General features: G+C 44.5%; 1 protein-coding gene across 1 annotated transcript in view; it reads right to left on the reverse strand.

The window, feature by feature from the left end:
- Positions 1 to 17,026, reverse strand: part of LOC140454017 (EH domain-containing protein 3-like) — a 93,373-nt gene extending 76,347 nt beyond the window's left edge. The window contains exon 1 of the mRNA XM_072548953.1: positions 16,599 to 17,026. Within this exon, the coding sequence (XP_072405054.1) occupies positions 16,599 to 17,026 (428 nt within the window). The remainder of the gene's footprint in view (positions 1 to 16,598) is intronic.
- Between the last annotated feature and the right edge of the window lie 10,667 nt (positions 17,027 to 27,693).

Genomic DNA, 27,693 nt, shown 5'->3' on the forward strand with positions numbered 1-27,693 from the left:
AAGTGTATTCTAACCAGGATTCTATAGAGGTGCAGCATAACTTCACGGTTCTTAAACTCAATCCCCATGCGAATGAAAGCCAACACACCATCTGCATTCTTAACAACCCAATCAACCTTGGTGGGAACTATGGATATGGATCCCAAGATACCTCTATTCCTCCACACTGCCAAGAATCCTGCCATTAACCATGCATTTTGCATTCAAATTCGACCTTCCAAAGTGAATGACTTTACATTTTTCTAAGTTGAACTCTACCTGCCACTTATCAGCCCAGTTTTGCATTGTCAATATCTCATTGCAACCTACAAACAGCCCACCACACTATCCACAATTCCACCAACCTTCATGTCATCACAAACTTATTAACCCACCCTTCAACTTACTCATCCAGCTTATTTATAAAAATCACAAAGAGAGAGGTCCCAGAACCAATCCTTGTGAAACACCACAAGTCACCAAGCTCGAGGCAGAATATCTTCCACCTACTACCACTTGCTGTCTTCTATGGGCCAGTTAATTCTGTAACCAGACAGACAACTTTCCCTGTATACCATCCCTCCTTACTTTCTGAATGAGCCTACCATGGGGAACCTTATCAAACACCTTGCTAAAATCCATGTACACCACATCCACTGCTCTACCTTCAATATGTTTTGTCACATCTTCAAAAGAATTCAATAAAGGTTTGTCAGGCATGATCTGCCCCTCACAAAGCCATGCTGATTACTTGGAAAACCATAGTTTGATTAGAGATTATAAATCCTGTGTCTCAGAACCCTCTCAAAAAAACTTTGCCCACCACTGACTGGTCTGTAATTTCCAGGATTATCCTAATTCCTTTTGTTGAACAGGGAAGTACATTATTGAACCTCCAATCGTCTGGTACTACTCCAGTAGACAGTGAAGATGCAAAGATCATCGCCAATGGTGCAGCAAACTATTCCCTCGATTCCTGTAGTAACCTATGGTATATCCTGTCTGGCCATGGGTACAAACCACCTTTATGTTCTTCAAGATTTTCAACACATCCTCTTTCCTAACATCAACTTGTTCTAGCAGATCAGTCTGTTTCACGCGGTGCTCAAATGTCAAGGTCCCTTTCAGCAGTGAATACTGAAGCAAAGTATTCAGTAAGAACGTCCCTTACCTCCTCCAACTCCAGGCACAAGTTCCCTCCACTATCCCTGATCAGTCCTAACCTCACTCTGGCCATCCTCTTCTTCCTTACATAAGCATAGAACACCTTAGGGCTTCCCTTAATCCTACTCACTAAAGCTTTATCATGCCCCCTTCTCGCTCTCCTGAGTCCATTCTTCAGTTCCTTCCTCATTCCCTTGTAAACCTCTAAAGTCCTGAATGGTCCTTGCCTCCTCAATCTTAAGTAAGCATCCTTCTTCCTCTTGAATAGATGCCCCACATCCCTTGTCACCCAAGGTTCTTTCAACCTCCCATCTTTTCCCTCGCCTCAGTGAGATAAACCTGTCCAGCACTATCAGCAGGTGCTTCCTAAACAACCTCCACATTTCTGTCGCGCATTTCCCCGAGAACATCTGTTCCCAATTTAGGCACCCCAGTTCCTGACTAATAGCATTGTAAATTACCCCTCCCCTCAATTAAATATTTTCCCCACACGGTCTGCTCCTAACCCTCTCCATGAGTATAGTAAAGGTCATAGAGGTGTTTTCCCACAGAGAGAGCTGACACCTGGCATGGTTCATTGCCAAGCACCAAATCCAATATGGCCTCCCCTCTAGTCAGCCTATTACATCAGGAACCCTTCCTGGACACCTGACAAAAACTGCTCCATCCAAACTATTTGAACTAAGCAGGTTCCAATCAATATTGGGAAGTTAAAGTCACCCATGTTAGTTCTGCACATTTCCAAAATCTGCCTCCCATCTGCTCTTCCATATCGCTGTTGATATTGGGGGGGTCCTGTAGAAATCTCCCAAATAAAGTGGCTGCTCCAATCTTGTTTCGGACTTCCACCCATACTGACTTTATAGACAAACCCTCCTAGATGATCTCCCTTTCTGCAACTGTGATACTATTGCTGATTAGCCAAGCCACTCCTCCACCTCTTATCTCACCCCCATTCCTTTTGAAATTATCTAAACCCTGGAATATCTAACAACCATTCCTGCCCCTATGATATCCAAGTCTCCACAATAGCCACATTACAGGGCTTTGCCCTATCAAGTGCCAAGCTCTCCTCTCAGACTTTCCGCATGCCGTATCTGCCTGTTCATTACCTATTCCATCACCTGATCTATAGCTCAGGTTCAACCAAGATTGATCTCCTGGCTTGACGGTAATGGTTGAGTGGGGAATATACTGGGCGATGAGATCGCAAATTGTGCCGGGAGTACAATTCTGCTGCTGATGGCACACAGCACCTCATGGATGCAGAGTCTGGAGTTGGTGGATTTGCCATTTAGCATTGTGTTAAGTGCCACACAGCTCTATAGAAGCTATTCTCAATGTGAAGGTGGAATTTTGTCCCCACAAGGGCTGTGCAGTGGTCACTCTTGCCAATTGCTATGGTGAGATGTGTCTGGCAGATTGATCAGAATGAGGTCTGTTTCTTGCTCTTGTTGGTTCCCTCACCATCTGCTGTAGACCCAACCTTCAGGATCTGACCAGCACAATCAGTAGTGCTGCTGCTGAGCCACTCTTGGATGGACACTGAAATTTCCAACCCAGAGTAAGATTGTGCCTTTGTAATTCTAACTGCTTCCTCCAAGAATTGTTCAACGTGGAGAACTATCGATTCATTAGCAGAGAGAAGACAGCACATGATAATTAGCAAGAGGTTTCTTTGCCCATGTTTAACCTGAAGTCATGAGACTTCATTGGGTCCAGAGTCAATCTTTCAGACTTCCAGGGCAAGCCCCTCTGCGGGGTCTGTGACAGGACATATCTAGGGATCATGATGGTGGTGTCTAGTACATTGTCACTGAATCATACCTCACAGACAATGACCATGTTAGGCTTTTGCTTGACTAGTCTGTGAGACAGCTCCCAATTTGGGCCCTCACCCCCAGATGTTAGCGAGGAAGACTTTGCAGAGTCAGCAGGCCAGTTTCTGCCAGTCATTTCAGATGCCTAGGTTGATGCCAGGTTGTCAGTCCAGTTACGTTTCCTTCAGAGTTTGTAGCAATTGATCCACTGAATGGCTTGATTGGCCAATTCAGATAGCAGCACAAGTCAACGACATTGCTGTAGGTTGAGAGTCACGTGAGGGGAGGATGGGCGATTGTCTTCTCTGAAGGACATTAATGAACCAGATGGGTTTTTTTGACAAATTGACAATGGTTTCATGGTCATCAGTACATTCTTAACTCCACAAAAATAGACAGAAGTCAAATTCTGCCATCTGCCTTGGCAGGGTTTGAACCCAGGTCCCCAGAACATTCAGAGTTTCTTGATTAATACCTGTAGTTACCTGTAGTCTGAAACATTTCTGGCATTTGTCTGCCTTCAGTGATGTTCATCTCTCACCAGGGACAGCCTTGATAGGTCAATTAGCTGAAAGAATTCAGTTCAATTTGTGGCCACTACCCTTAGCTACAGTCAGATCCTAACAGTTTGAGAACAGCATTGCAGCTGCGTTTAATTCGGGGACGTCCATTGTTAACTGTATAGATCTTGTAGCTGTGGACCAGAAGATCCAGATTCTGGGCTCCCAATGTAAGACAACCCAAACAAAACAGAAAAGAATTCAATTTACCTTCAAACCAGGCTCTGACAGAATTGATCCAGAAGCTGGTCACCATTTTGGAAGCGATGTAAGAACAAACTATCTGACATGCGGAGGCAATGACCTAGCCGTATGATTGCTGGACTATTAACCCCCCCCACAAAAAAAACCCCAGTTAACGTTCTGGGGATCCGGATTCCAAACCTGCAGCAGGAAATGGTGGAATGAGTTCAATAAGTATCTGGAGCCTAATCATCACAATGATGATATCATTGCCGATTGTCAGAAAACAAACCTATTGGTTCACGAATGTAGTCAAGAAAGAAAACTGCTAACCTTACCGGATCTCTTGTGCATCTTTTCCAGTCGGAAACTTGGTAGAGAGTGCTCCTTCATTACAACGGGAGTAAATGTGCACAAATGAAAATTATTTCCAGTGGAAAGCCCATGATGGGTCATTGCTCTCGGGGTCAACAAGCAGTTAGTTAGCGGTTATATTTTAACCTGGAGAGGAGCAAGAACTATTTCTCTCAGAGGGAAAGAACGACTGCAGAGGCTGGGTCATGAAGTTCATTCAAGTCTATGATAGACAGATTTTTAAACAGCAACAGAATTTAGGCTTATGGGGAAAAAGACAGAAAAGTGGAATTGAGCATTATGTCTTATGAGGTTCTTGAGTATCAAGGATTACCGGGAGAAAGCAGGAGAATGGGGTTGAGAAACTGATCAACCATGATTGAATGGTGAAGCAGACTTGATGGCTGAGTCGTCTAATTTGTGCTCCAATGTCTGATGGTCTTATTATTTGATCAGCCATGATCTCATTGAATGGCAGAGTAAAGTAGATGGGTTTTTGTAGTCCATGTTTTTTTTAAAAACCAGATTTCATTCATATTCCATTTCCTTGTTTCTCATCAGTTGCTTAGTCCTCCTTTGTGAAACCATTTCCATAAAACCTCTTTGCAACCTCACATATTTCCTAAAATGCCAATCAATGCTCAAGTTGGGGCAATTCCAGACTTCCACTGTGGTTCAGCAAAACCTCCCTCATTCTGTAATCCATCCTCAGTATAAACTCAACATTCCATTTGCTTTGCTAGTTACTATCCCAAGTAATGCTTCCTTCAAATATTGGCACACCCAAAATTTCCTTGTTCAATTTTCTGAAGTGTCAATCCATTTATTGCAACACCTCACAAAAATGCATCCCCTTATCAGCCACAGTTCTGTCCATTCTGATCACCTATTGATTCTGTTTCTGTAATCACAATTGAACTGCATGATGGAGGGTTCTCAAAAGGTCGGAAGACTGATTAATGTTCTTATTGCCCTGTTAATCTACTCAGATCCAGACAGGTTTTATCACAAGAAATGAGAATTAAATGTCTATATTCTTAATTCCATTGCAGGACTTCTCACAGTTAATTTGAATGGAAAGAATATGAACAACTAGTATTTGATTTCCTGAAGGAGTTTGAACAAGACGTCAGAAATCTTGAAAAATCTCTTTCATCAAATAAAATAAAATAAAAAGGTGGATTAATTCAAACATGTTTTACACAGGAATTGGAATGAAATTTTTCTGAAAGCCTTTTTCCTACATATTGAACAGTGAGAGGTGCTTAATTCTGAAATTGTTCTGTCTTGCCCAAACTGCACATTGTATAATTCTGGTCTCCTTACCTAGAGAAAGGTATACCATTATACCTGCCAACTAGTGAATACAATAACTGTTTGTTAGACAGATTATATACATGTGCCCATATTGGGAATTCCTCCAATGACCCATCTCAGAATCCGGGGATCCTGTTTATAAAAGGAGAAAGTGAGGACAGCAGATGCTGGAGATCAGAGCTGAAAACGTGTTGCTGGAAAAGCGCAGCAGGTCAGGCAGCATCCAAGGAGCAGGAGAATCGACGTTTTGGGCATGAGCCCTTCTCCAGGAATGAGGAAAGTGTCCCCAGAAAGGTAGGAGGGGGGACTTGGGGGAGGGGCGTTGGAAATGCGATAGGTGGAAGGAGGTTAAGGTGAGGGTGATAGGCCAGAGTGGGGGTGGGGGCGGAGAGGTCAGGAAGAAAAGATTGCAGGTTAGGAAGGTGGTACTGAGTTTGAGGGTTGGGACTGAGACAAAGTCGGGTGGGGGAGGAGAAAGAGGGGAAATGAGGAAACTGGAGAAATCTGAGTTCATCCCTTGTGGTTGGAGGGTTCCTAGGCAGAAGATGAGGTGCGCTTCCTCCAACCGTTGTGTTGCTATGGTCTGGCAATGGAGGAGTCCTGCATGTCCTTGGTGGAGTTGAAGTGTTGAGCCACGGGGTGGTTGGGTTGGTTGGTCCGGGTGTCCCATAAGTGTCCTCTGAAACGTTCCGCAAGTAGGCAGCCTGTCTCCCCAATATAGAGGAGGCCACATCGGGTGCAGCGGATGCAGAAAATGATGTGTGTGGAGGTGCAGTTGAATTTGTGGCGGATATGGAAGGATCCCTTGGGGCCTTGGAGGGAAAGGGGGGAGGTGTGGGTGCAAGTTTTGGATTTCTTGCGCTTGCAGGGGAAGGTGCCAGGAGTGGAGGTTGGGTTGATGGGGGGTGTGGACCCGACAAGGGAGTCACAGAGGGAGTAGTCCTTATGGAACGCTGATAGGGGAGGGGAGGGAAATATATCCCGGGTGGTGGGGTCCGTTTGGAGGTGGCAGAAATGACTACGGATGATACGATGTATATGGAGGTTGGTGGGGTGGTAGTGGAGGACCAGTGGGGTTCTGTCCTGGTGGCGATTGTCTCAGCCTGCTCCTGCCCCACCGAACTCATCTCTGCATACCTCGACACGGTCCTGTCCCCCTTAGTCCAAGAACTACCCACCTACATTCAGGACACCACCCACACCCTCCACCTCCATGATTTTTGCTTCCCCGGTCCCCAACGCCTTATCTTCACCATGGACATCCAGTCCCTGTACACTTCCATCCTCCATCACGAAGGACTCAAAGCCCTCCGCTTCTTCCTTTCCCGCCGTACCAACCAGTACCCTTCCACTGACACCCTCCTTCAACTGACTGAACTGGTCCTCACCCTGAACAACTTCTCCTTCCAATCATCCCACTTCCTCCAAACCAAAGGAGTAGCCATGGGCACCCACATGGGCCCCAGCTATGCCTGCCTCTTCGTAGGATATGTGGAACAGTCCATCTTCCGCAGCTACACTGGCACCACCCCCCACCTTTTCCTCCACTACATCGATGACTGTATTGGCGCTGCCTCGTGCTCCCACTAGGAGGTTGAACAGTTCATCCACTTTATAAACACCTTACACCCCGACCTCAAGTTTACCTGGACCATCTCAGACTCCTCCCTCCCCTTCCTCGACCTCTCCATTTCTATCTCGGGTGACCGAATCAACACAGACATTTACTATAAACCGACCGACTCCCACAGATACCGAGACTACACCTCCTCCCTCCCTGCCTCCTGTACAAATGCCATCCCATGTTCCCAATACCTTCGTCCCCGCCGCATCTGCTCCCAGGAGGACCAGTTCCAATGCCATACAACCCAGATGGCCTCCTTCTTCGAAGATCGCAATTTCCCCTCACATGATCAACAATGCTCTCCACCGCATCTCCTCCACTTCCCGCTCCTCTGCCCTTAAGCCCCGCCCCTCCAATCGCCACCAGGCCAGAACCCCACTGGTCCTCACCAACCTTCATATACATCGTATCATCCTCCGTCCTTTCCGCCATCTCTAAACGGACCCTCGCCTCCCCTATCAGCGTTACGAAAAGACCACTCCCTCCGTGACTCCCTCGTCAGGTCCACACCCCCCACCAACCCAACCTCCACTCCCGGCACCTTCCCCTGCAACCGCAAGAAATGCAAAACTTGCACCCATACCTCCCCCCTTACTTCTCTCCAAGGCCCCAAGGGATCCTTCCATATCCGCCATAAATTCACTTGTACCTCCACACACATCATTTACTGCATCTGCTGCACCCGATGTGGCCTCCTCTATATTGGGGAGACAGGCCGCCTACTTGCGGAACGTTTCAGAGAACACCTCTGGGACACCTGGACCAACCAACCCAACCACCCCATGGCTCAACACTTCAACTCCCCCTCCCACTCCAACAAGGACATGCAGGTCCTTGGTCTCCTCCATCGCCAGGCCATGGCAACACGATGGTAGAGGAAGAGCGCCTCATCTTCCGCCTAGGAACCCTCCAACCATAAGGGATGCAGTCAGATTCCTCCAGTTTCCTCATTTCCCCTCCCCCCACCTTGTCTCAGTCCCAACCCTCGAACTCAGCACCAGCTTCCTAACCTGCAATCTTCTTCCTGACCTCTCTGCCCCCATCCCCACTCCGGCCTATCACCCTCACCTTAACCTCCTTCCACCTATCGCATTTCCAACACGCCTCCCCCAAGTCCCTCCTCCCTACCTTTTATCTTAGCCTGCTGGACACACTTCCCTCATTCCTGAAGAAGGGCTCATGCCCGAAACGTCGATTCTCCTGCTCCTTGGATACTGCCTGACCTGCTGCGCTTTTCCAGCGACACATTTTCAATCCTGTTTATAAATACTGCCATCTACTGACAGTCAGTCATTATATCCCTAACCAAGAATACAGCATTTACTCTTCATTCAAAATTATTCGGCCTCAGTAACATCAAAGTTGGCCTCAAAACACCATTTATGAACCAGTCATTGCCACTAACAACTTCCGCTGTTTCCCTTGAACCCGATAACATCCCCGACATGACCCAGGCAGACTGGACAAACTGACCCAGCTGGACCCAAAATACCTTCAACTCCCCACCAATCCCAGGAGTCTGCCAATACCTCATTACTGACCCACTACTCCCCTTCACTACCACAGTCCCATTGGAACTGACACTTCCCGCCTATCCATCACCAGCAAAAGAACAACCCCTCCTTTTGCCTAGGCTTGAAACCTTATTTCGACCCAACTCCATTACAACCAAAAGCTGCCCCTGAACAGACACCCCCTAATCCTACCAACAGGATTAGAATTGACAACCACCTGCATTTCTCCTTCACCACACAATACATAGCTCCGCTCCCCCCCCCCCCCCAACCTCAATAATGTGAAACCCCACCCAAAGTGACCCAGGTAGAACAGACTTCTCCTTCCAGACCTGGGAGCACCACACCGCATTCTTTGAACCTCTGAACCTGACACTGCCTCTTCAACACATCATCACCTTCCTCTCAACCCCACCAGATCCATCAGTCCCACTCCCCTCCAAATTTGTCCCAGCTGAACCAACATTTCCCTAACTACAAACTGGCCCCTTGATGGAGGCCAAGCTTTTTCTCACTTACCTGACAATATATCCCCCCCCCCCCCGCCAAGCCCATCCCCGCTACAATTGATGCAAACTTTCTTTACTCTCCACTTTCGTCGTAACAAAAGGATACAATATAATTTGTTTCTCTAATAGCTTGCTGAACCTATCCATTAACTTTCTACGGTTCACAAAAAGGACATTCACGCCATTCTGAACACCAACATTTTCCAGTCACTCACCAATTCAAAACATTCCACTTGTTTATTTGGTCCATATTTTGCTCCCATCACATTTCTCAAAATCCTGTTCCATCTGCCATGTTCCTCTCCACTCCCTCAACCCAATATGGAAGAACTATGTGGTTTTCCAGCCACACAATAACCAGAATTTGGTTCCAGCTCTGGTTGATCTGTCCCTGACAGAGCAGTTCTGACTGCTTGTTCATTTTAATAGTCTTTGTAATGAGGATTCCTCTTCAAATCCAAATTATTGGATAGTTTCAGATTCATTTCTGATCAATTTCTGGACATTTTTGTGACATGAGCTTAAAGTCTTCAAACAGTACTTACAGGGGTGAAAGTCAATTGTCCATGGGTGCCATGTCTTTCATTGGGAAACAAACATTAATCACTACAGCAAAATTTCTCTGTTGTAATTGTTAAAAATGATTTATTCCCACATGGGGATTAAGAAGGATCTGGTGCCAGATATAATTCCAGAATGACCACTCTGTAGATGAGTTAGTTCATTGTAATTAGGATATGTTGCGGACCACAAAGTACTGAAGTTGTTACATGTGAAATCATGCAGTGGTCAGATTTCAAATCATTCTCTGACACACTCATTCTGAGCGAGTTCCACACTGAATTATTTAGTTACTGGAAAGTGTTTAAACAGACTGTTCACCATTTGTAAAAATTGAGTCTTTCATCACAGCATCTGGAAGAACTCCTGTATGTTATTTGTTTTGTCGCCGGTTCTCTATAATGGATTTATCATTTCAACTCTATAATGGAGTTAACAATCAAATACACACTGGGAGCTGCAGGAAGAACAAGACATTTACTGGGTGAACCTGATCACAGGCACACTCAAGGAAATTTCAGGAGCTCTGAAGGAGTGGAAAATATGTGGCTAATGTAATGAGATAGGTACTAAAAATTCTCCATTCCAAGATGAATTCTTGTGAGCAGGAAACTGATTTGTATCCCATCATTACTCATTATAGTGAGCCCCTTTTGTAATGATGTTCCACCTTCATCTGAAAGTTAGTTACACACGAGAATCACGAGGCACCTGATGTTTATTTAAAAGTGACATACAACAGTCACCTTTGTGCTCTTGTGTCGGAGGTCAGAGGTTGCACTTGTTGAACTCTGCAGCACAATGAAAGGGGGCAGGAAAGTGGGAACTTGCATGGAGGCTCAGGAACAGGAGGGGAGGAAGAAGGCGGGTGTGGAGTGGAGTTTGGAGGGGGAAGGATCTTATAGGTGGAACCACAAAGTGCCAGACACATTCCTCAAGCATTTAGAATTCGTCATGAGCTCCCAGTCACACTATAGACACCTCAAATTTGAATTGGAGTGGCCCAGGAACCAGAAAGAGGGAAGAGAGTGGAAGCGGTGAACACTGGTTACTGTTGTAAGGAACAACAGGTCAGGATGAAAACTCCACTCTCTACATGGGCAATAGAATATTCCCTTTTCCTGATAATCAGACACTGGACATAGTAGAGGGGACGAGGAGAAAGGTTGTTTCTCAATCCAGTTCAGTGTCACTCAGATTAGTGGAGGTTCAGAAAACTGCTGGATCCAGGTAATTGATTTATTGGCAGGTGTACAAAGTACAGTGAAAAGCTTTGTTTATGAGCACTACAGGCATATCACAGCAAGGCTCAGAACAAGATATTTAGACGGAGGACTACAGGTAACATTGATCTCTCTTGTACGCCCTGTGCGATGTAGCACACTCAGCATCATTGGAGCAGAGAGTCCATTCAATAGACTTAACTGCACGGAAGTTGCCCCAGAATCTGTTGGTGGGTGCATCATTCTCTATATGGCAGCACCTCCCAATGGTTTAATCTACTTTCCTAGTCTTTCCAGTACAGTGGCATTCTCTGGTGTTTGTACCGCTTCACAGAAAAACGAATTCAAATCAAAAGGACCAGATATTAACGACAGCTTGTATCCCCTATCCCTGTTTGAACCCTCTTGTGACCATGTTCCCTCCTCGGTCACCATGGCCTGGGCAACATCCTCCTCTTCTGTTAAAGATAGATGCAAAGTGTTCATTTCACACCTTAGCCATACCACCTCCCTCCTTGTAAATCCTCTCTCTGGTCTCTAATCGGTTCTATTCTTCCTTGATTTCTTATCTCTCTATTGAAGAGCGGGATTCCTCTTTGTTAGCTGCTCGTTTTTTGTCATAATGTGCTTTTTTTTGCCTCACCTCTGAACCTTTAATATGCCAACAGCTTCTTAACTGTATTTTCTGCCATACACCTTATTTAGAAGCACTTTTCTTGCCAATGTTGCTTTCTACCTCCTTTCTGATTGAGGGATTCGATTTTTGTCCTACCTTCTCCTGTTTGGAGGGAACATACTTTAACTGGACCTCAACCATCTCTTTTTGGAAGGTAGCCCATTTCAGTTCCTGGTTTTCCTGCCATCCTCTTTGCTCCTGTCAATCTGACCAGCTTTCTTGTCAAATGTTTTTCTCACCCTGAATCGCTGCATGTCATTCTCCAACACCATCTTGTAGCATCAGCTCCAATGATCACGGTCTCCTGTCTCCTACTACCACTTCATCCAAATTGGCCCAACTCATTTCCAAGGACCAAGTCCAACAATGTATCTTGGTGAATGAGCAGAGTCAATCCCATGGTGACTAAGTGTATTACATTGACTACAAATGACTAGAGCAATGTAATATTGCAGACTGAATACACTGATTAATATGTTGGTTTTAGTTTAGTCATAATCAATTAAACACCAGCTTGTCAGTAAACTTGGTCAGGTTCCATTGTCGGGCGGCAAGAGGATGAGCGCAACAACATTGGGTTCATTGTGTTACAGCTTTTGTTGAATTCCTCTTTGGCTCGTCTGTCCCAGTCATTTGTTGACAAGATAGTGGGACTCACCATCTGAATTTTAAAAATTACTGTGGAGAACAGCAACAGGGAAACCAGTTTATGGCAGCCTAAACCAGCTCAAGTTCTCCTATCCCTTCACATCCACCCCAAACTCTCTTGGGATCTTTATTTTGAATTAAAGAGTCAAGGAAATGTGAAACTGTGCTTTGATGCAGGAAACAAAATGGGTAGAGCAAATGGCATTTTTAATATATTTATTCCAAACAAAATGCTGGTTCAAATCTGGGAGGAGGTTCTGGAACTGCACAAGATGTTAGTGTGACTGCACCCAGAATATTGCTGGACTGAAAGCCATTCCCCACACACTATTTGACTTCATCTCCAATGTCTGTTTGTCTGTGTATTCCAGGTATACAATAGGCCAAGTGCTCTCCATTTAATGCAGACTCCTTCTCTGAAGTAGTGGAATTATTCCTCTTAAAATCTTCAATACTTCACCACATTCATTTAACTGAACTATGGAAATTTTATTTTTCATGAAAGTCATGATACCAGGGATTTCTCTCCTGTGTAGGAATTGAACAGGAGACAGTGTTGCAATGTATCATCCTGAGAATGCTTACCCAATAGTTAGAAAAACAGAGCACACGGTCTCTAAAGTAGTGGCTTCTTCACTCCATGCAAGAAGCCTGTGAACAAACTGCCTGTTAACAGGAATCCATATTAGGATAGATTATTTCTTCAATCACAGTGAGTCTTTATACAACCCCCCCCCACATAATGCAATAGTCCGAGGGAAATTGAGAAACAAACTTGTAAGGAGACCTCTGCTATCTGTAAGAATACTAGGGTACTTATGGTAGGGGAAGAAAAAACAAACATCAACTGGGGGGGGGGGGGGGGGGGGGGGTGCAGAATTTGTTTAGTGCACAAGAAAATTTGAATGTTTATACGTGCACCTCTAGAAAGAGGTATACAACTTGACCTACTCTTGGGAAATAAGGCAGGGTGAGTAACAGCTGGAGTTGGGGGAACATTATGGGGCTAGTGACTATAATTCTGTGAGTTTTGAAATAATGGTAAGGATAGACCGATCTAAAAGCTGAAGTACTAAAAATTGGAGGAAGGCCAATTTTGACAGTGTGAGGAAAGATCTTTCAAAAGTTGATTGGGGCAGATGTTTACAGGTAAGGAGACATCTGGAAAATGGGAAGCCTTCAAAAGCAAAATAACATCCAGAGACACTGTTATTGTTAGGGTGAAGGACAAAGCTGGTAGGTGGAAGGAATGCTGGATGACTAGAGAAAGAATTTGGACAAAAAGGAAGCATATGTCAAGGTATAGATAGTCGAGTTAAAAAGAATCCCTAGAAAAGTATATTTCTATTGCCTGTTACACTGAACAGGGAAATCAGGAAGGCAAAAAAAAATATGAGACATGAAATACCTTTGGCAAATAGGGTTAAGGGAAATCCAAAAGGTACTCTACAAATATTCAGGACAAAACAGTAACTGGAGAGAATAGAGCTGACCCCCACTGGTCAGGCTCAGTGTATAGTTGCCAGACTTTGCTTATAGCCTTAAGCAATAGCACATTAGCCAATCTTCAGTCTTCCATTAGTTCACGTGGCTGTCAATGACAAATATCTAAGAAAATTCACAAAGGGACCAAGTAATCTTACCTGGCTTGCTACAATGCTCGGGAAATACTGACAATTTATCTACCTTGATAGACTTCCAGCATCTCCTCTTCTCTTGGATGAAGACTTTTCAATACAATCACTATTTCTTTTTCTCCAAGTACCACAGCGTCCATGTCATTATTTACCGTGGAGAGGGTGCGAAATATTAATTTAGTATCTCACCCATCTTGGGTGGTTTCACACAGGAGTCACATTGCTCTTTAGAGAGAGCAATTCTTCCCCCTAGTTGCTCTTCTGCCTTTTGTGTACTCAACCTCTTCAGATTATCCATAACTATTCAAAGCTACCTCATGTTCATTCTGATTTCCCTCTTGATTATATTCCCACTGCTTTTCTACTTCTCTCAGGATTCACTTGACTCCAACTGGCTATGTCTGACATATGCCTTTCTCTTGAGCAGAACCTCTGTTTATTGTATCTGTTGCTCCCGATGCAGTCTCCTCTACATTGGGGAAACTGGGCGCCTCCGAGCGGAGCACTTTAGGGAACATCTCCAGGACACCCGCACCAATCAACCACACCACCCCGTGGCCCAATATTTCAACTCCCCCTCCCCCTCCCACTCTGCCAAGGACATGGAGGCCCTGGGCCTCCTTCACCGCCACTCCCTCACCAGACACCTGGAGGAAGAACGCCTCATCTTCCACCTCGGAAGACTTCGACCCCAGGGCATCAATGTGGACTTCAACAGTTTCCTCATTTCCCCTTTCCCCCACCTCACCCTAGTTCTAAACTTCCAGCTCAGCACTGTCCCCATGACTTGTCCTACCTGCCTATCTCCTTTTCCACCTATCCACTCCAGTCTCTCCTCCCGGACCTATCACCTTCATCCCCTCCCCAACTCACCCATTGTACTCTATGCTACTTTCTCCCCACCCCCACCCTCCTCTAGCTTATCTCTCCACGCTTCAGGCTCACTGCCTTTATTCCTGATGAAGGGCTTTTGCCCGAAACGTCGATTTCAAAGCTCCTTGGATGCTGCCTGAACTGCTGTGCTCTTCCAGCACCACTAATCCAGAATCTCAGTTTCTCTTGTCATCCAGTATTCCTATACACCTACCAAGCCTTGCCCTCCACACTGAACAGGAGCATACTGCCTGTGAACTCATTATTTTGACTCACTTCCCAATCACATCCCATTTCCTGTGCATACCCTCCCCCAGCTTTTCAAATTCCTCCCTAACGGTCAAAATTGGCTACACCAATCTAGAACTTCCAACTTTTTGGATCAAGTTTATCCTTTTCCATAGGAGCTTTGTTAGCATTATGGTAATTTGCCCCATGCGCTCCCCCACAGATACCTCAGTCATTTGCCCTGCCTCATTCCCCAACTGAAGGGATTATTGCTCCTATTCGAGTAGGAACATCTACATACTGATCAAGTGCATACAGGAGAACTTCCTTAAAAATGCCTCTCCATTCAAGCCCTTAACACTGACACTCCAGGATTGGGGAAAAAAAAAGTTAAAATCCCCCACCATTACAACCCTATTATTCTAGGGATACTTTTACGTTTTTGCATCTCAATTTCCTACAGATTATTGGGGGCAGGGAGAAGGGCACTATAATACACAATCCTAACAAGGTGATTGTCCCTTTATTTCTCAGTTCTACCTATGCTTTCACAGGGAAATATTCCTGGAAGATTCACCAAAGTACAGGGATAGTGTTATCCCGAACCAAACAAAAAGAAATACTCCACATGCCCTCTTCTCTTGACCCCCTTTGTTTCTCTCCCATAGCATTAACACTTCAACATTAAAACTGCAAGTCCTGCCCATCCCTGACCCACATTTCTATAATAGCTATGATATCTCAGTCTCACGTCCCCAGCTCTGCCCCAAGTTCATCTGGCTTGTCAGGCCTCTTGTATTGAAATGCAATGCTAATTTATCAGTCCTACCTCATGCTCTGCCAAGCTCTGGTCTACCTTGACGATTTGACTTACTCCCATACTGTATGAGCTTTTCTCATTATTAATCTTCCAGACACATCCCTCATTACAGTAGAACCAGTCACCATACCAGAAACTGGCTAAATGCTACCATCCCAAGGACCCACCCCTACAGTATCCAACATTGGAGAGCAGATAAACATGACAGGAGGATCAGAAGGGCAAATACCCCTGTAGAGAAGGAAGAACAGAAATTATAAATTCCCCAGGTCAGGTAGACAGAACTAACAATCAAACCAAGCTGTAAACACAAATAGGAAGGACTCAAGAGGGATATGGGCCAAATGGGATCAGATTGGGATGCCTGGTCAACAGAGGAGTTTGACCAAAATGCCTGCGTTCTTGCTGTCTGATTCTATTCCCTGTGTATATTAAATACAGATTAAAAGGTCAGATGCAAAAAGCCATTTCTCTCTTCAGTGAGACCTCTACCCTGGGCAAGATGAACACAGGGGGGAATCTGGTTTCTCCAAACAGCAACATTCCCATCCTGGGGACAGATTTCACTCATGGCAGCGGGAGGGGGGGGGGGGGGGGTACAGTGAGTGAGGGTCAGTGCAGCCTGATTCCCCTGTGCAATACCCTCTCCCTCTCACCCAGGGGGGTGACAGTGAGTGAGGGTCAGTGCAGCCTGATTCCCCTGTGCAATACCCTCTCCCTCTCACCCAGGGGGGTGACAGTGAGTGAGGGTCAGTGCAGCCTGATTTCCCTGTGCAATACCCTCTCCCTCTCACCCAGGGGGGTGACAGTGAGTGAGGGTCAGTGCAGCCTGATTCCCCTGTGCAATACCCTCTCCCTCTCACCCAGGGGGGTGACAGTGAGTGAGGGTCCGGCTGGTGTGTGCTCACCTGATGAAGGTGGTCTTGCCGGTGGAGTACTGACCGACCAGCAGCAGCATGGGCTTGTTGTCGAAATCCGCATTGTCCAGGGCGGGCGAGTGGAACTCGTGGAAGCGGTAATGTTCCTCCAGGGGAAGCAGCTTGCTTTTGTAGAGCTTCTTCAGGCCGTCCGTCACTGTCTGAAATACCTCGGGATCCTTCTTGCCGCGGTCATGCGCCCCCAGCCAGCTGAACATGCTGCCGGATAACCTGGGAAAATGTAAACCCAGACTAAAGCAGCAGTTTACAGCGACAACAATAACCTCCTTAAAGCCCGAAGCCCGTCCCTCCTCCTGAAAGTCTCCCCCGAAGCCGCTCCGCTTTAAGGAGCCGCAGCTCGAGACAGCTCCCGCCCCCGCGCGCCGTCCTCTTCCAGTGACGTCAACCAACGGCTTCATCCTGCACGCGCGGGTCGGGGGAAGCGGGAATTAGGCCGTTCAGCCCATCCAGTCTGCTCAGGCAGCCAGCCATGCCTGAGACGTTTCCCAGCCCCACTCCCCCGCTTTCCTCTCGCAACCTTGATAACCAACAACCTAGCTATCGCCACCTCATTTCACGAGCTAGCCAGCTTCACCGAGTTGACAGACTAAAATAAACTAACCAGTTTCACCGAGTTATCCAGAGAAACAAGACGCAGATGCTGTAATCCAAAGTAAAACACAGCAAGCCAGACAGCATCAGGAGGTGGAGAAGTTAACATTTTGGGTGTAAGCCTTCTTCAGGCTTGCTGTTTCTTCCCACCTCCTGCTGGTCTACACACTGAATTGGGAGAAAGTGAGGACTGCAGATACAGGAGATCAGAGTCAAAAAGGGATGATACTGGGATAGCATATCAGGTCAAGCAGCATGCGAGAAGCTTATGCCTAAAACATCGATTCTCCATGTCCTTAAAAGCTGCTTGACCTGCTGTGCTGTTCCAGTGCCATACCTTTTGACTACTCACTGAATTAAGTGACAGATTAAGCTTACTTGATTAAATTAACTAATTAGCTTCCCTGAATTAACAAAATGGGTTTACTCAAAACATTTGAACCAATTAGCCAATTGACTTAACTAAATTAACAAACCAATTCAGCTCACACAACTGAATTGACAAACAGTTCGATCATCTTCTCTCTCAACTGAGCTATATGGAAAATAAAGAGCATGAAAGGAAGGGAAGGGTTAAAACATGGAGACCACTGCTGATCTGTTGCAAGGGGTCTGTGGAATGCAGGATGGGATAAGAATAGTGGAATGCTGTTACACCAATTAGCAGAGTAAGGTTGAGGCTGTAAGGTCATTATGACGAGATGAGATAACAGTTAGTAAAGTTAGCCTCCCTGCTAAATATCATCATGGCAGGATTGGGACCATAAATATTTCAGACATGACATTAAATGTCTAATTAGTGGTTAGCAGAGTCAGCTTGAGACAGGAGACTATTGAAAGAGATGGAATAGCTAAACATCGAATCATGAGAGGTTAGTCTGGAATGGAAGGTCACTGTCGTCGACATGATAATAAATATCTAATCATGACATTAGGAAAATATTTAGTATGGTCTGGAATTAAAGACCATTGTTGCAAAAGCTGACACTAAATATCTAACCGTGACATTAAAATAACATTAAGTAGAGTGTAGGAAAAACTATAGGGGCACAACTAAAGAGATAATGGGAACTAACATCACTGGTTTATTGAGTGGCTTGAGTGAGGTACTTTTGATTAATATAGTTGGACATGCTGAGAAGCTAACAGAAACATGATTTTAAAAAATCTAAAAAACCACTGACCCTGAGGTTTGTGAGCATTCAAGAATCTGCTTTCTGAGTGTGTCATGGTTTTTTGTTTGCAAATAAAAGACCTACTTCTTGAAGAACTCTCTGTGTCTCCTGGTGATTCTCTATATTTTCTCCATGACAAATTTGGTGCTGCGAGCCAGGTCGTGCAGAGACCTACTTGGAAAGTGGGCGGCAGTAACAGGGCGCTTCTCGGTCCACTGGGGGCACACCCGAGACTGACAGAATAAGGGTACTCAACAAAAAAAGGTTAGCATTTTTGTTGTGAATTCAGACAGTATTGTGAGAAACAAAGCTCACTCACTTCAATAATTTCAGTCCGAGACAAGATCTGAATCAGTAGTGTCATTTATTTTACACTTGCAAGTGGGTGTGATATCCAGTATCTATAAAGCAGAGGACATACACACCAAATTCAATTCATACACAATATTTATATAATTTGGTTTCTTTTGTTTTACATTGCTCCTCCCCTGTTTATATCCTCCACTTCCCTAAGACCGGCACCCATTACTCCTGTTTATCTCTTGCCTTATCCGGCCTTTTCTGTGACAAAATGCTTATTTCTGGCCTCACAAGGCCGTTTGACCTCATCCCGCTATAGGTCATTGTTGGACATATTCTTTCTTCATCATTATCTACCCCCTCCATCTGTGCCTTTCCCAAGGCTGTTCTGATCCCAATGACCCTTTTAATTGGGGTTTGTTCCTCTGTCTCTGTAAAAGTGGGAAACTGTTTGTACAGGCGTATCTAACTTAACTTCATCCCCTCACAGCATCTGATCTATTTGCCCGTAATATCTACCATTGTTTTGCAGTCACGTTTCATTCTGGCATACAATTTTAGCTAATACAAAAACAATTATGTATTTCCTCCACATCGTTTCCATTCTTGTTGACTCAGCTCTTGGCTAAAACAATTACACACTTGTGTGAGTTCATTTTACTTTGTAAAATGGATTTGCAGAATTGCAGAAGTAACATTAATTTACCTATATCCCACAATTTCCCACTTTTCTTTAATTACCATTTGTTATCTTCTGCATTTTTCTTTTAGGGGCACCTGTTTCATCAAGGCTGTTTCAATCAGTCTTTGGGTGAGCCCTCGTATACAGGGTATGATACAACAGCCAATGGCCACCAATACCCCGACTACTACTATCAGGGAAGTAAGGATAGAAACCACCAACCCTTTCTACCTTCCAAACCAGGATTCAAGCCATCCTGTGAGAGATGTGTCTACTCCTGGATTCTCAGCCAGTTCCTCTGCTAAGGTAATCAATCTCCTTAAGGTCCGAGTAATTGAACCATCAGGTGCAGTGTTATTAGGAATAAAGGTACAACAGCTTCCTCCTAACATCACACACACACACACCCTTTTTCTGCTAAAATCATATCAAGGGCCATTCTGTTTTCCCATGCCATTCTACTTGTCGCATCAAGCTGGTCTGATATTCCTTTAACCGCATCTCTTGTATAATTTATAAATCGCTGTTGATTATAGAAAATGTAATTTATCCAATCTACATTTTTATTAATTGTTACCCACCAATAGAAAGCTGACTCAAAGCCTGCTGCAATCTGGTTACGAGCCTTGAATTCATCAGGTACTCCCCTTGGGACTCCTACCGAATCGAGATAAATCTTGTCATCGAAAGAAGTGTCTAACAGTAATCTCTTACCCCTTCCCTTTTTCCCTACTATCTTTTCCTTCTCAAATGCCAGGGTAAATGGAATTGCCAATTGTACAATTGCACATATCCCTCTCCAATCTGGAGGTAGCGTGGGTCTCAATATTTTGCCTCCACAGTACCACACAGATCCGCTCGGGGAACCTTTAGTGCTGAGTAGTTCCCTCCCTTCTCCGTTTCGGTAACATTCTTAATCTCTGTACATAATTTCAGCTCCCCCAAATTTCTCGACCGACTTGTACCTCGTCTACGCACACACGATGTGTGATTTCCACTGCGATGGAAAATATGGGGGGATCTTTTGCATCTTTCTTCTCCAAGGTAGGGAACATCAGAGATAGGGAGGTACAATTCCTATCATTCCACGCAGTCTCATCCTGATACAGGGCTATCATACATTTCATGCCCTTCCTGCCTCGTTTCCACCCGAGCGGAAAGGGAACTACCTGGGTCACTGGCCTACCGGAGCCACATACATAGCAATTGCTCTTGTTCAGACTTTTTACAGTATACTTTACCCATTCAACCCAGGCATTTGCATCCCCGTACCCAGTTTCTATTTCAATAGTCTGTTTCAGGTCCTTTACCTCTATAAATTTTACTACTTTAGGCTCAGCGGGAGGGGTGAAAGATTGTATCTTATTACCCAGTAGTTCTACCCGTTTTCCCTGTCCTACACTAATTCGGAAACAACAGCCAAAGAAATCCTTCCCATTTGCTTTCATTTCTATCCCAAATGTTTCATTTAATTGTATCTCATAAGTGTCCCCCCAAGGATTGTTTCGTGCCATGTGGTTTTCCTTATTGTCAGGTATATTGGGTTACACTTTTTATCAGGACAATCGCGAGCTGGTCGGAAGGGGGCCGGGTGTACTGTGACAAGACCATTATACCAGGTACTGTCCCCAAGGCCATCCCCATAGGACTTATGATGTATCTCAGAGCTGCGGTACTGTCTCTGATTATCTACATCCCCACAATTTACTAAGCTGCATACATCAGCGTCTATTGCTTGTGGATTATCAGATTCAGGAACCGTTAATAATACATATGAAAATGATATTTGACAAAAACCCAATACCAAGAGGGCTAGCATCATAACTCTAAGCAATCCCAGTATTCTAAACATCATGCTGAAGCACAAAACGACTTAATATACAATCTTACAGAAATAATCCCGCGCTCACGTCACCACTGTATAATTAGTTACTCAAATCTGAGTAAATCTGAATTAGTTACTCAAGTCTGAGTTTCAGCGGATCTTGCGTTGATTCGGCTGCCCAGACTTCTTCCTCCACGGGAGGGTCCACTGGCCCTTTGATCCGAGTGTAGTGAGTCCAGCCTTTCTCCACCATCCTTATTGCCGTTTCTGTCAAAAGAGCCTGGTACGGCCCTTCCCAGTCCGGCTGCAATTTAGTCTCTGTCCATGATTTTACTAAGATCCAATCGCCCGGCTGGATGGGATGAACGGTGAATTCAAGGGGTGGAGTCTGTGCCAATAAACCCTGTTTCCCGAGGAAAGACAAAGAGGAGGACAAGCCCAGTATATACTTCTTTAAAAGCAAATCTTTAGTTTCGGGAATTGGCAATTCTCCATTCGTTCCCAAGTAAGGTAATCCAAATAAGATTTCATAGGGGGATAGTCGCAAGTCTTTCCTTGGGGCTGTTCGTACTCGCAAGAGAGCTATAGGTAAACATTTGGTCCAAGGGAGTCTGGTTTCTATCATTAATTTAGAGAGCTGTCGTTTGAGTGTTTGGTTCATTCTCTCAACCCTTCCCGATGATGGCGGGTGCCATGGAGTATGGAACTCCCAGGAAATTCCCAACCCTTTCATTACCCCCTGTAACACTTTAAAGGTAAAGTGAGTTCCTTGGTCAGAATCAGTATGGTCACGAGCCCATATCGGGGAATTATGTGCTCCAATATTGTTTTAGACACTCCACTCGCAGTGGCGGTAGCTAGGGGGTATGCCTCAACCCAACCAGATAAATGATCTACTATGACCAGCATATATTTTAGTCTCCCTACCCTGGGGAGTTCAGTATAATCGACTTGTATACTCTGGAAAGGTCTCAATCCTGGGTCTCTTCTTCCCGGGGTCTGTTTTCTCAAGACTTTTTTATTTACCTTTCTGCATATGATACATCCCTCACATATTTGTTTAGCAATTGTATATATTCCTTTACATCCATATTCCCTAAGAACTAAATCACACATTGCTTGTACTCCCCAATGGCTGCCTTGGTGTAGGACAGCCATAATCTCTCGCATCATCATTTTGTTTAACATTCTCCTTCCATCAGGTAACATCCAATGCCCGTCTGCTGTTTTTACAGCCCCTAAATCTCTCAATTCATTTTCTTCACTTTCAGTAAATATAGGAGCTTCCCTAGGACCTGGGACAGTAGGTATTAGGGAATGAATCGCCACTTCTTGTGGGTTCAGGGCGGCTTCCCTAGCCACTTCATTGGCTAATCTATTTCCCCTAACCTCTGGTTCATTTCCTTTCTGATGACCATTTACATGCACTACTGCTATTTCTCAGGGGAGGAATAGGGATTCTAAAACCCGTTTAATCAATTCTTCATGTACTAATTCCTTCCCCCGGCAATTGATCAGCCCTCGTTCCTGCCATACCTTGCTGAAAGTGTGCACAACACCAAATGCATATTTAGAGTCAGTGTATACTGTTCCCTCTTTATTTTCTAATGCCCTAAGGGCTCTTTCCAATGCATAGAGTTTGCAAGTCTGAGCTGACCACCCATTTGGCAACCTTCCTGCCTCCACCATACTACCGTTTCTCCCGTCTACGACTGCATACTCATTATGTCTTTTCCCTTCAGTCACCCGGGATGATCGTCTATAAAAAGTCTAGCCCCTGCATGAAGTGGAACATCTCTCAGGTCCAGGCGGACCTTAGTTTGGTATTCTATAATGTCAAGGCAGTCGTGCCCTGGATTCTGAGGAGAGTCTCCTTCCCCTTTCCAAAGAAAGGCAGCTGGATTTAAACAATTGTCAGTGACCAACACTAGATCATATTTCAGAATCCGCGAGTCTGTCAACCATCGCCCAGCTTTTTGGTTTAGGATCGTTCTCATTTGGTGTGGAGTGCTTACTATTAGGGCTCCCCCAAATGTAAGCTTTCTGCTTTCCTCCACCAACAGTGCAGTGGCAGCCACAGCCTGCACATACTCAGGGCATCCCCGGGATACTGGATCCAATAGCTTCGAAAGATATGCTACTGGTTGTCTCATTCCTCCCCACCTCTGGGTTAAAACTCCCAAAGCTGCTCCCTTATCCACGGTAGCAAAGAGGTGGAAAGGTTTATCTAGGGAAGGTAAGGCTAACACGGGGGCATGGATCAGATCTCTTTTGAGTTTCTCAGCTAGTTCTTTTTCCTCATCATCCCAACTTAGACATTTTGGCTCCCCCTCTAATAGTTTGAGATATAACTTCTTAGTCTTCTGTGCATAGGAATCAATCCACAATCTGCAATAACCCGTGAGACCCAAAGATTTGCGTAACTCTCGTTTAGTGCTGGGCAGCGGCATCCCCACTATTCCCTCTATCCGTTCCGGGCTTATCTTTTGCTTTTCCTCACTAACTAAATGTCCCAAGTATTTCACTTCTTGCTCCACATATTGTAGTTTGTTTTTAGATACCCGCAGTCCTTGCTGGCCCAGGAAATTCAATAATTTGTTAGTGGCTTCTACTACTCTTTCTCTTCTTTTTCCTGTTACTAAGAGGTCGTCTACATACTGCAACAGGGTAGTCCCCTTGGGGCTGCTAAATTTCTCCAATATTTGTTCTAACATCTGTCCAAACAAATCCGGGGATTCAGTAAACCTCTGGGGGAGCACAGTCCACCGGTATTGCTGTTTCCGTCCTGTCTTAGGGTCTTCCCACTCAAAGGCAAACAAATTCCTACCTTCCTCTGCCAAGGGACAAGCCCAAAAGACATCCTTTAAATCTATCACACTAAACCATTTGTGGTCATGAGGTATCTTACTTAATAACGTATAGGGGTTTGGCACCCTGGGTGCCTGATCTGTACTATTCGATTTAATGTTCTCAAATCCTGCACCAATCGATAAGTTCCATCGGATTTCCGCACTGGTAGTATTGGGGTATTATAAGGAGACATACATGGCTCCAACACTCCATCTCTAATCAATCCTTCAATTACTGGCTGCAGTCCTCATTTACCTTCTATGGAAATGGGATATTGTCGCTCACAGACAACGTCCCCTTTCCTTTTTTTAAAAATTTACTTCAAGGGGAGGGATCTGTAGTTTTCCACGATTCCCTTCCCTAGCCCATACAATAGGGTCTATCTCTCTCTCTCCACATCCTCTGTCAACATTGCCATTTGTACAACTAATTCTTTTTCCTGAATTCCAATCCCCAGTCCTAAGAGGATAATTAAATCTCTCCCAAGTAAGTTACTTCCTATATCAGGGATATACAACAATTCCCCTGTGACCCTATCCTTAGGACCTTCTATCATCATAGGTTCAAATACTGGAACAGTAAATCCTTCCCCTTTTTACCCCCGAAACAGTAATTGACTGTGTCGACATTTCTACTTTCTTAGGTTTAAAATTCAGTGATGACCGTGCTGCCCCCGTATCTACTAGGAAGACGACCTCTTCCCTACAGGGTCCCACCTTCAGGTTTATCAAGGGTTCCTGGTGAGCCCCCGAGGGCAGGAACCCCTGATACCCCTATTCTTCATCAAAATTCATAAGCGGAATTGCCCTCTCTTCCCTTTTCAGAGCAGGACACTCCCGCTTAAAGTGCCCTATCTTTCCGCAATAATAGCATCCTGCCTGTGGAGACCTCCAGCTCTGCCCCTGTCGCTCGAACCCTCTCCCTCTCTAATCAGGTGTTCCCTGTCCCACATTTTAATGGCTGCTCCCCGTATAAGTCCCCTTTCCTCCCCAGTAAATAGTATATTCAAAATAGACATTAACTCAGCCCACGTACACAGACTGGGCCCCAAAAATTGATCAATTTGTTCAGACAACCCTACCGGATCCTCAACCAGGACCTTCATTTCTTTTTTAAATGTTCTGACCTCCCCACTGCTGAGGGGGGGGGCACTTACAAACCCAACCTCTTTGTCCCCTATTGGTACCTCCCAAAGGGGATAAGTCATTACGTTCTTCCCCTTTTTCTCTTTTTAAAGAAATATTGCAATATTTCTAGCTCCCCATAACTTCAAACACCAATTCATCAATTCATGCTTGACTAACTTTAAAGCCTGTTCCAAACTTGTAAATATATTTATATATTTACGTTCATTTATTCAGTATTTAATATTTAAAATGTAAAATGCATACAGTTCCCAATTTTGAAATCCACTGTAATCACCCAGTTTTAGTCCCTTAATTTAAATCCAAAATTAGTTTTCATAAGTAGTCCTGACCAATCATTGCTCAATTACAATACTATAGGTCATGAAATAATCAGAGCTGCCTTAAAAGAATTTGTCTATTCAAGTTAAAAAAAAAACTTCTAATGCATGAACAATGGCCGAATCCAAGGTCACAGATATTAACCATAGAATTTTGTTTTTACTACAATCTAATGTTGAACTGAAACTTCAACTGTCCTCCATAAATCGCTTTTATGTAAAGATAAAAGAGATTAGTTAGAAACTGATAGTAAGGCAGTCATGACCTGTAAGAAGAACAGGAGTTATCTTTTTTTTTTCATAATCTCTATAGAATCCTTAACCTTAAAAGAAATCATGTTAAGTTTCCATAATAAGAATCAGATTCAAAACAGTCCCGGAACTCAAGCTCCAGGGAATAAAACGCAAACATTCAATCACCAACAAACAAATGTGCATTCAAACCAAATCACAAAGGGTTAAACTTTCTACCAGCTGTACAGCTCTTTTCATTCTCTCTCTCACTCATTGACAAATAAATTCAGATATTTACAAACCCAGTCTTCATCCGACCTGTATTTTGGCCAGAAGATGGCGGGATGAAGAATGGATTCCTTAGTCCATACGAAGCAACAATATTTAATCATCTTTTTCCCCTGTACAAGTATTATTTTGCCAATTCCACAACATCCTGCCCAAAGGACTTTCTGGAGGTATGTTGTAAGGGACCCCGCCTCCATTTCCATTGCCTTTTCCTTCTTTTGTTTTCCCGGAGGCTTTTTCCTTACCCACGGCACGACCCATATTGAGTTCCTTCGTTAGTCCCTTATTAACTACTAAAACTCAATCCCGGCCACCAAGGCAATACTTAAAAGTCAATTTTCTTACCTTGGTCTGTGCACAGAGTTGCCTGGCCCCTTTGTGCCGTATTGTCTATCGAGCTCCTATCACTGTCTGATTCAGATGTCTCTCTTGTGGGATTCGTACCAGTCGCCCAAGGGAGCAGACCAAACCGGGACACGAGACCGCTCCTCAATGGGGAACAGGACGCATCTTCCCAGTGTCCAGGGCCAGCCACTCCCCCCAGCGATGGAAGAACATCCCAGACGAGCCCCCAATTGTGAGAAACAAAACTCAGTCACTTCAATAATTTCAGTCCGAGACAAGATCTAAATCAGTAGTGTCATTTATTTTACACTTGCAAGTGGGTGTGATGTCCAGTGTCTATAAGGCAGAGGACATACACACCAAATTCAATTCATACACAATATTTATATAATTTGGTTTCTTTTGTTTTATATTGCTCCTCCCCTGTTTACATCCTCCACTTCCCTAAGACCGGCACCCATTACTCCTGTTTATCTCTTGCCTTATCCGGCCTTTTCTGTGACAAAATGCTTATTTCTGGCCTCACAAGGCCGTTTGACCTCATCCTGCTATAGGTCATTGTTGGACATATTCTTTCTTCATCATTATCTACCCCCTCCATCTGTGCCTTTCCCAAGGCTGTTCTGATCCCTATGACCCTTTTAATTGGGGTTTGTTCCTCTGTCTCTGTAAAAGTGGGAAACAGATGTTTATACCTACTGTTTGTACAGGCGTATCTAGCTTAACTTCATCCCCTCACAGCATCTTATCTATTTGCCCGTAATATCTACCATTGTTTTGCAGTCACGTTTCATTCTGGCATACAATTTTAGCTAATACAAAAACAATTATATATTTCCTCCACATCGTTTCCATTTTTGTTGACTCAGCTCTTGGCTAAAACAATAACACACTTGTGTGAGTTCATTTTACTTTGTAAAATGGATTTGCAGAATTGCAGAAGTAACATTAATTTACCTATATCCCACAGTATTCTGTTGGCTCGGGGTGGTCTTTGGGGACTCGGAGGTGCGGGAACCTGCCAGAGGATCTCTCCGATCCAAGATCCAAAGGTGAGGGGTAAATTTGCAGCTGAAGGAAATGTGGGGAATTGGTCAAGAAAACTGCGCAGTGGGGTAAGAGGTGAGTAAGAATAGAACATAGCAATTGCCTGAGCAAAAATTCCACATTGTGGTAGTGAAAATTCCATGTGGTGATAATAAAATCCAAGTGGTGTTAATAAAACTTCCACGTGGTGGTAGTGAAAATTCCACGTGGTGATAATAAAATTCCACGTGGTGAATATAAGACCCTATAGATAATGCCTGATG

This window comes from Chiloscyllium punctatum, chromosome 3 (genome assembly GCF_047496795.1).
Source record: "Chiloscyllium punctatum isolate Juve2018m chromosome 3, sChiPun1.3, whole genome shotgun sequence".
In the NCBI taxonomy this organism is placed as follows: Eukaryota; Metazoa; Chordata; class Chondrichthyes; order Orectolobiformes; family Hemiscylliidae; genus Chiloscyllium; species Chiloscyllium punctatum.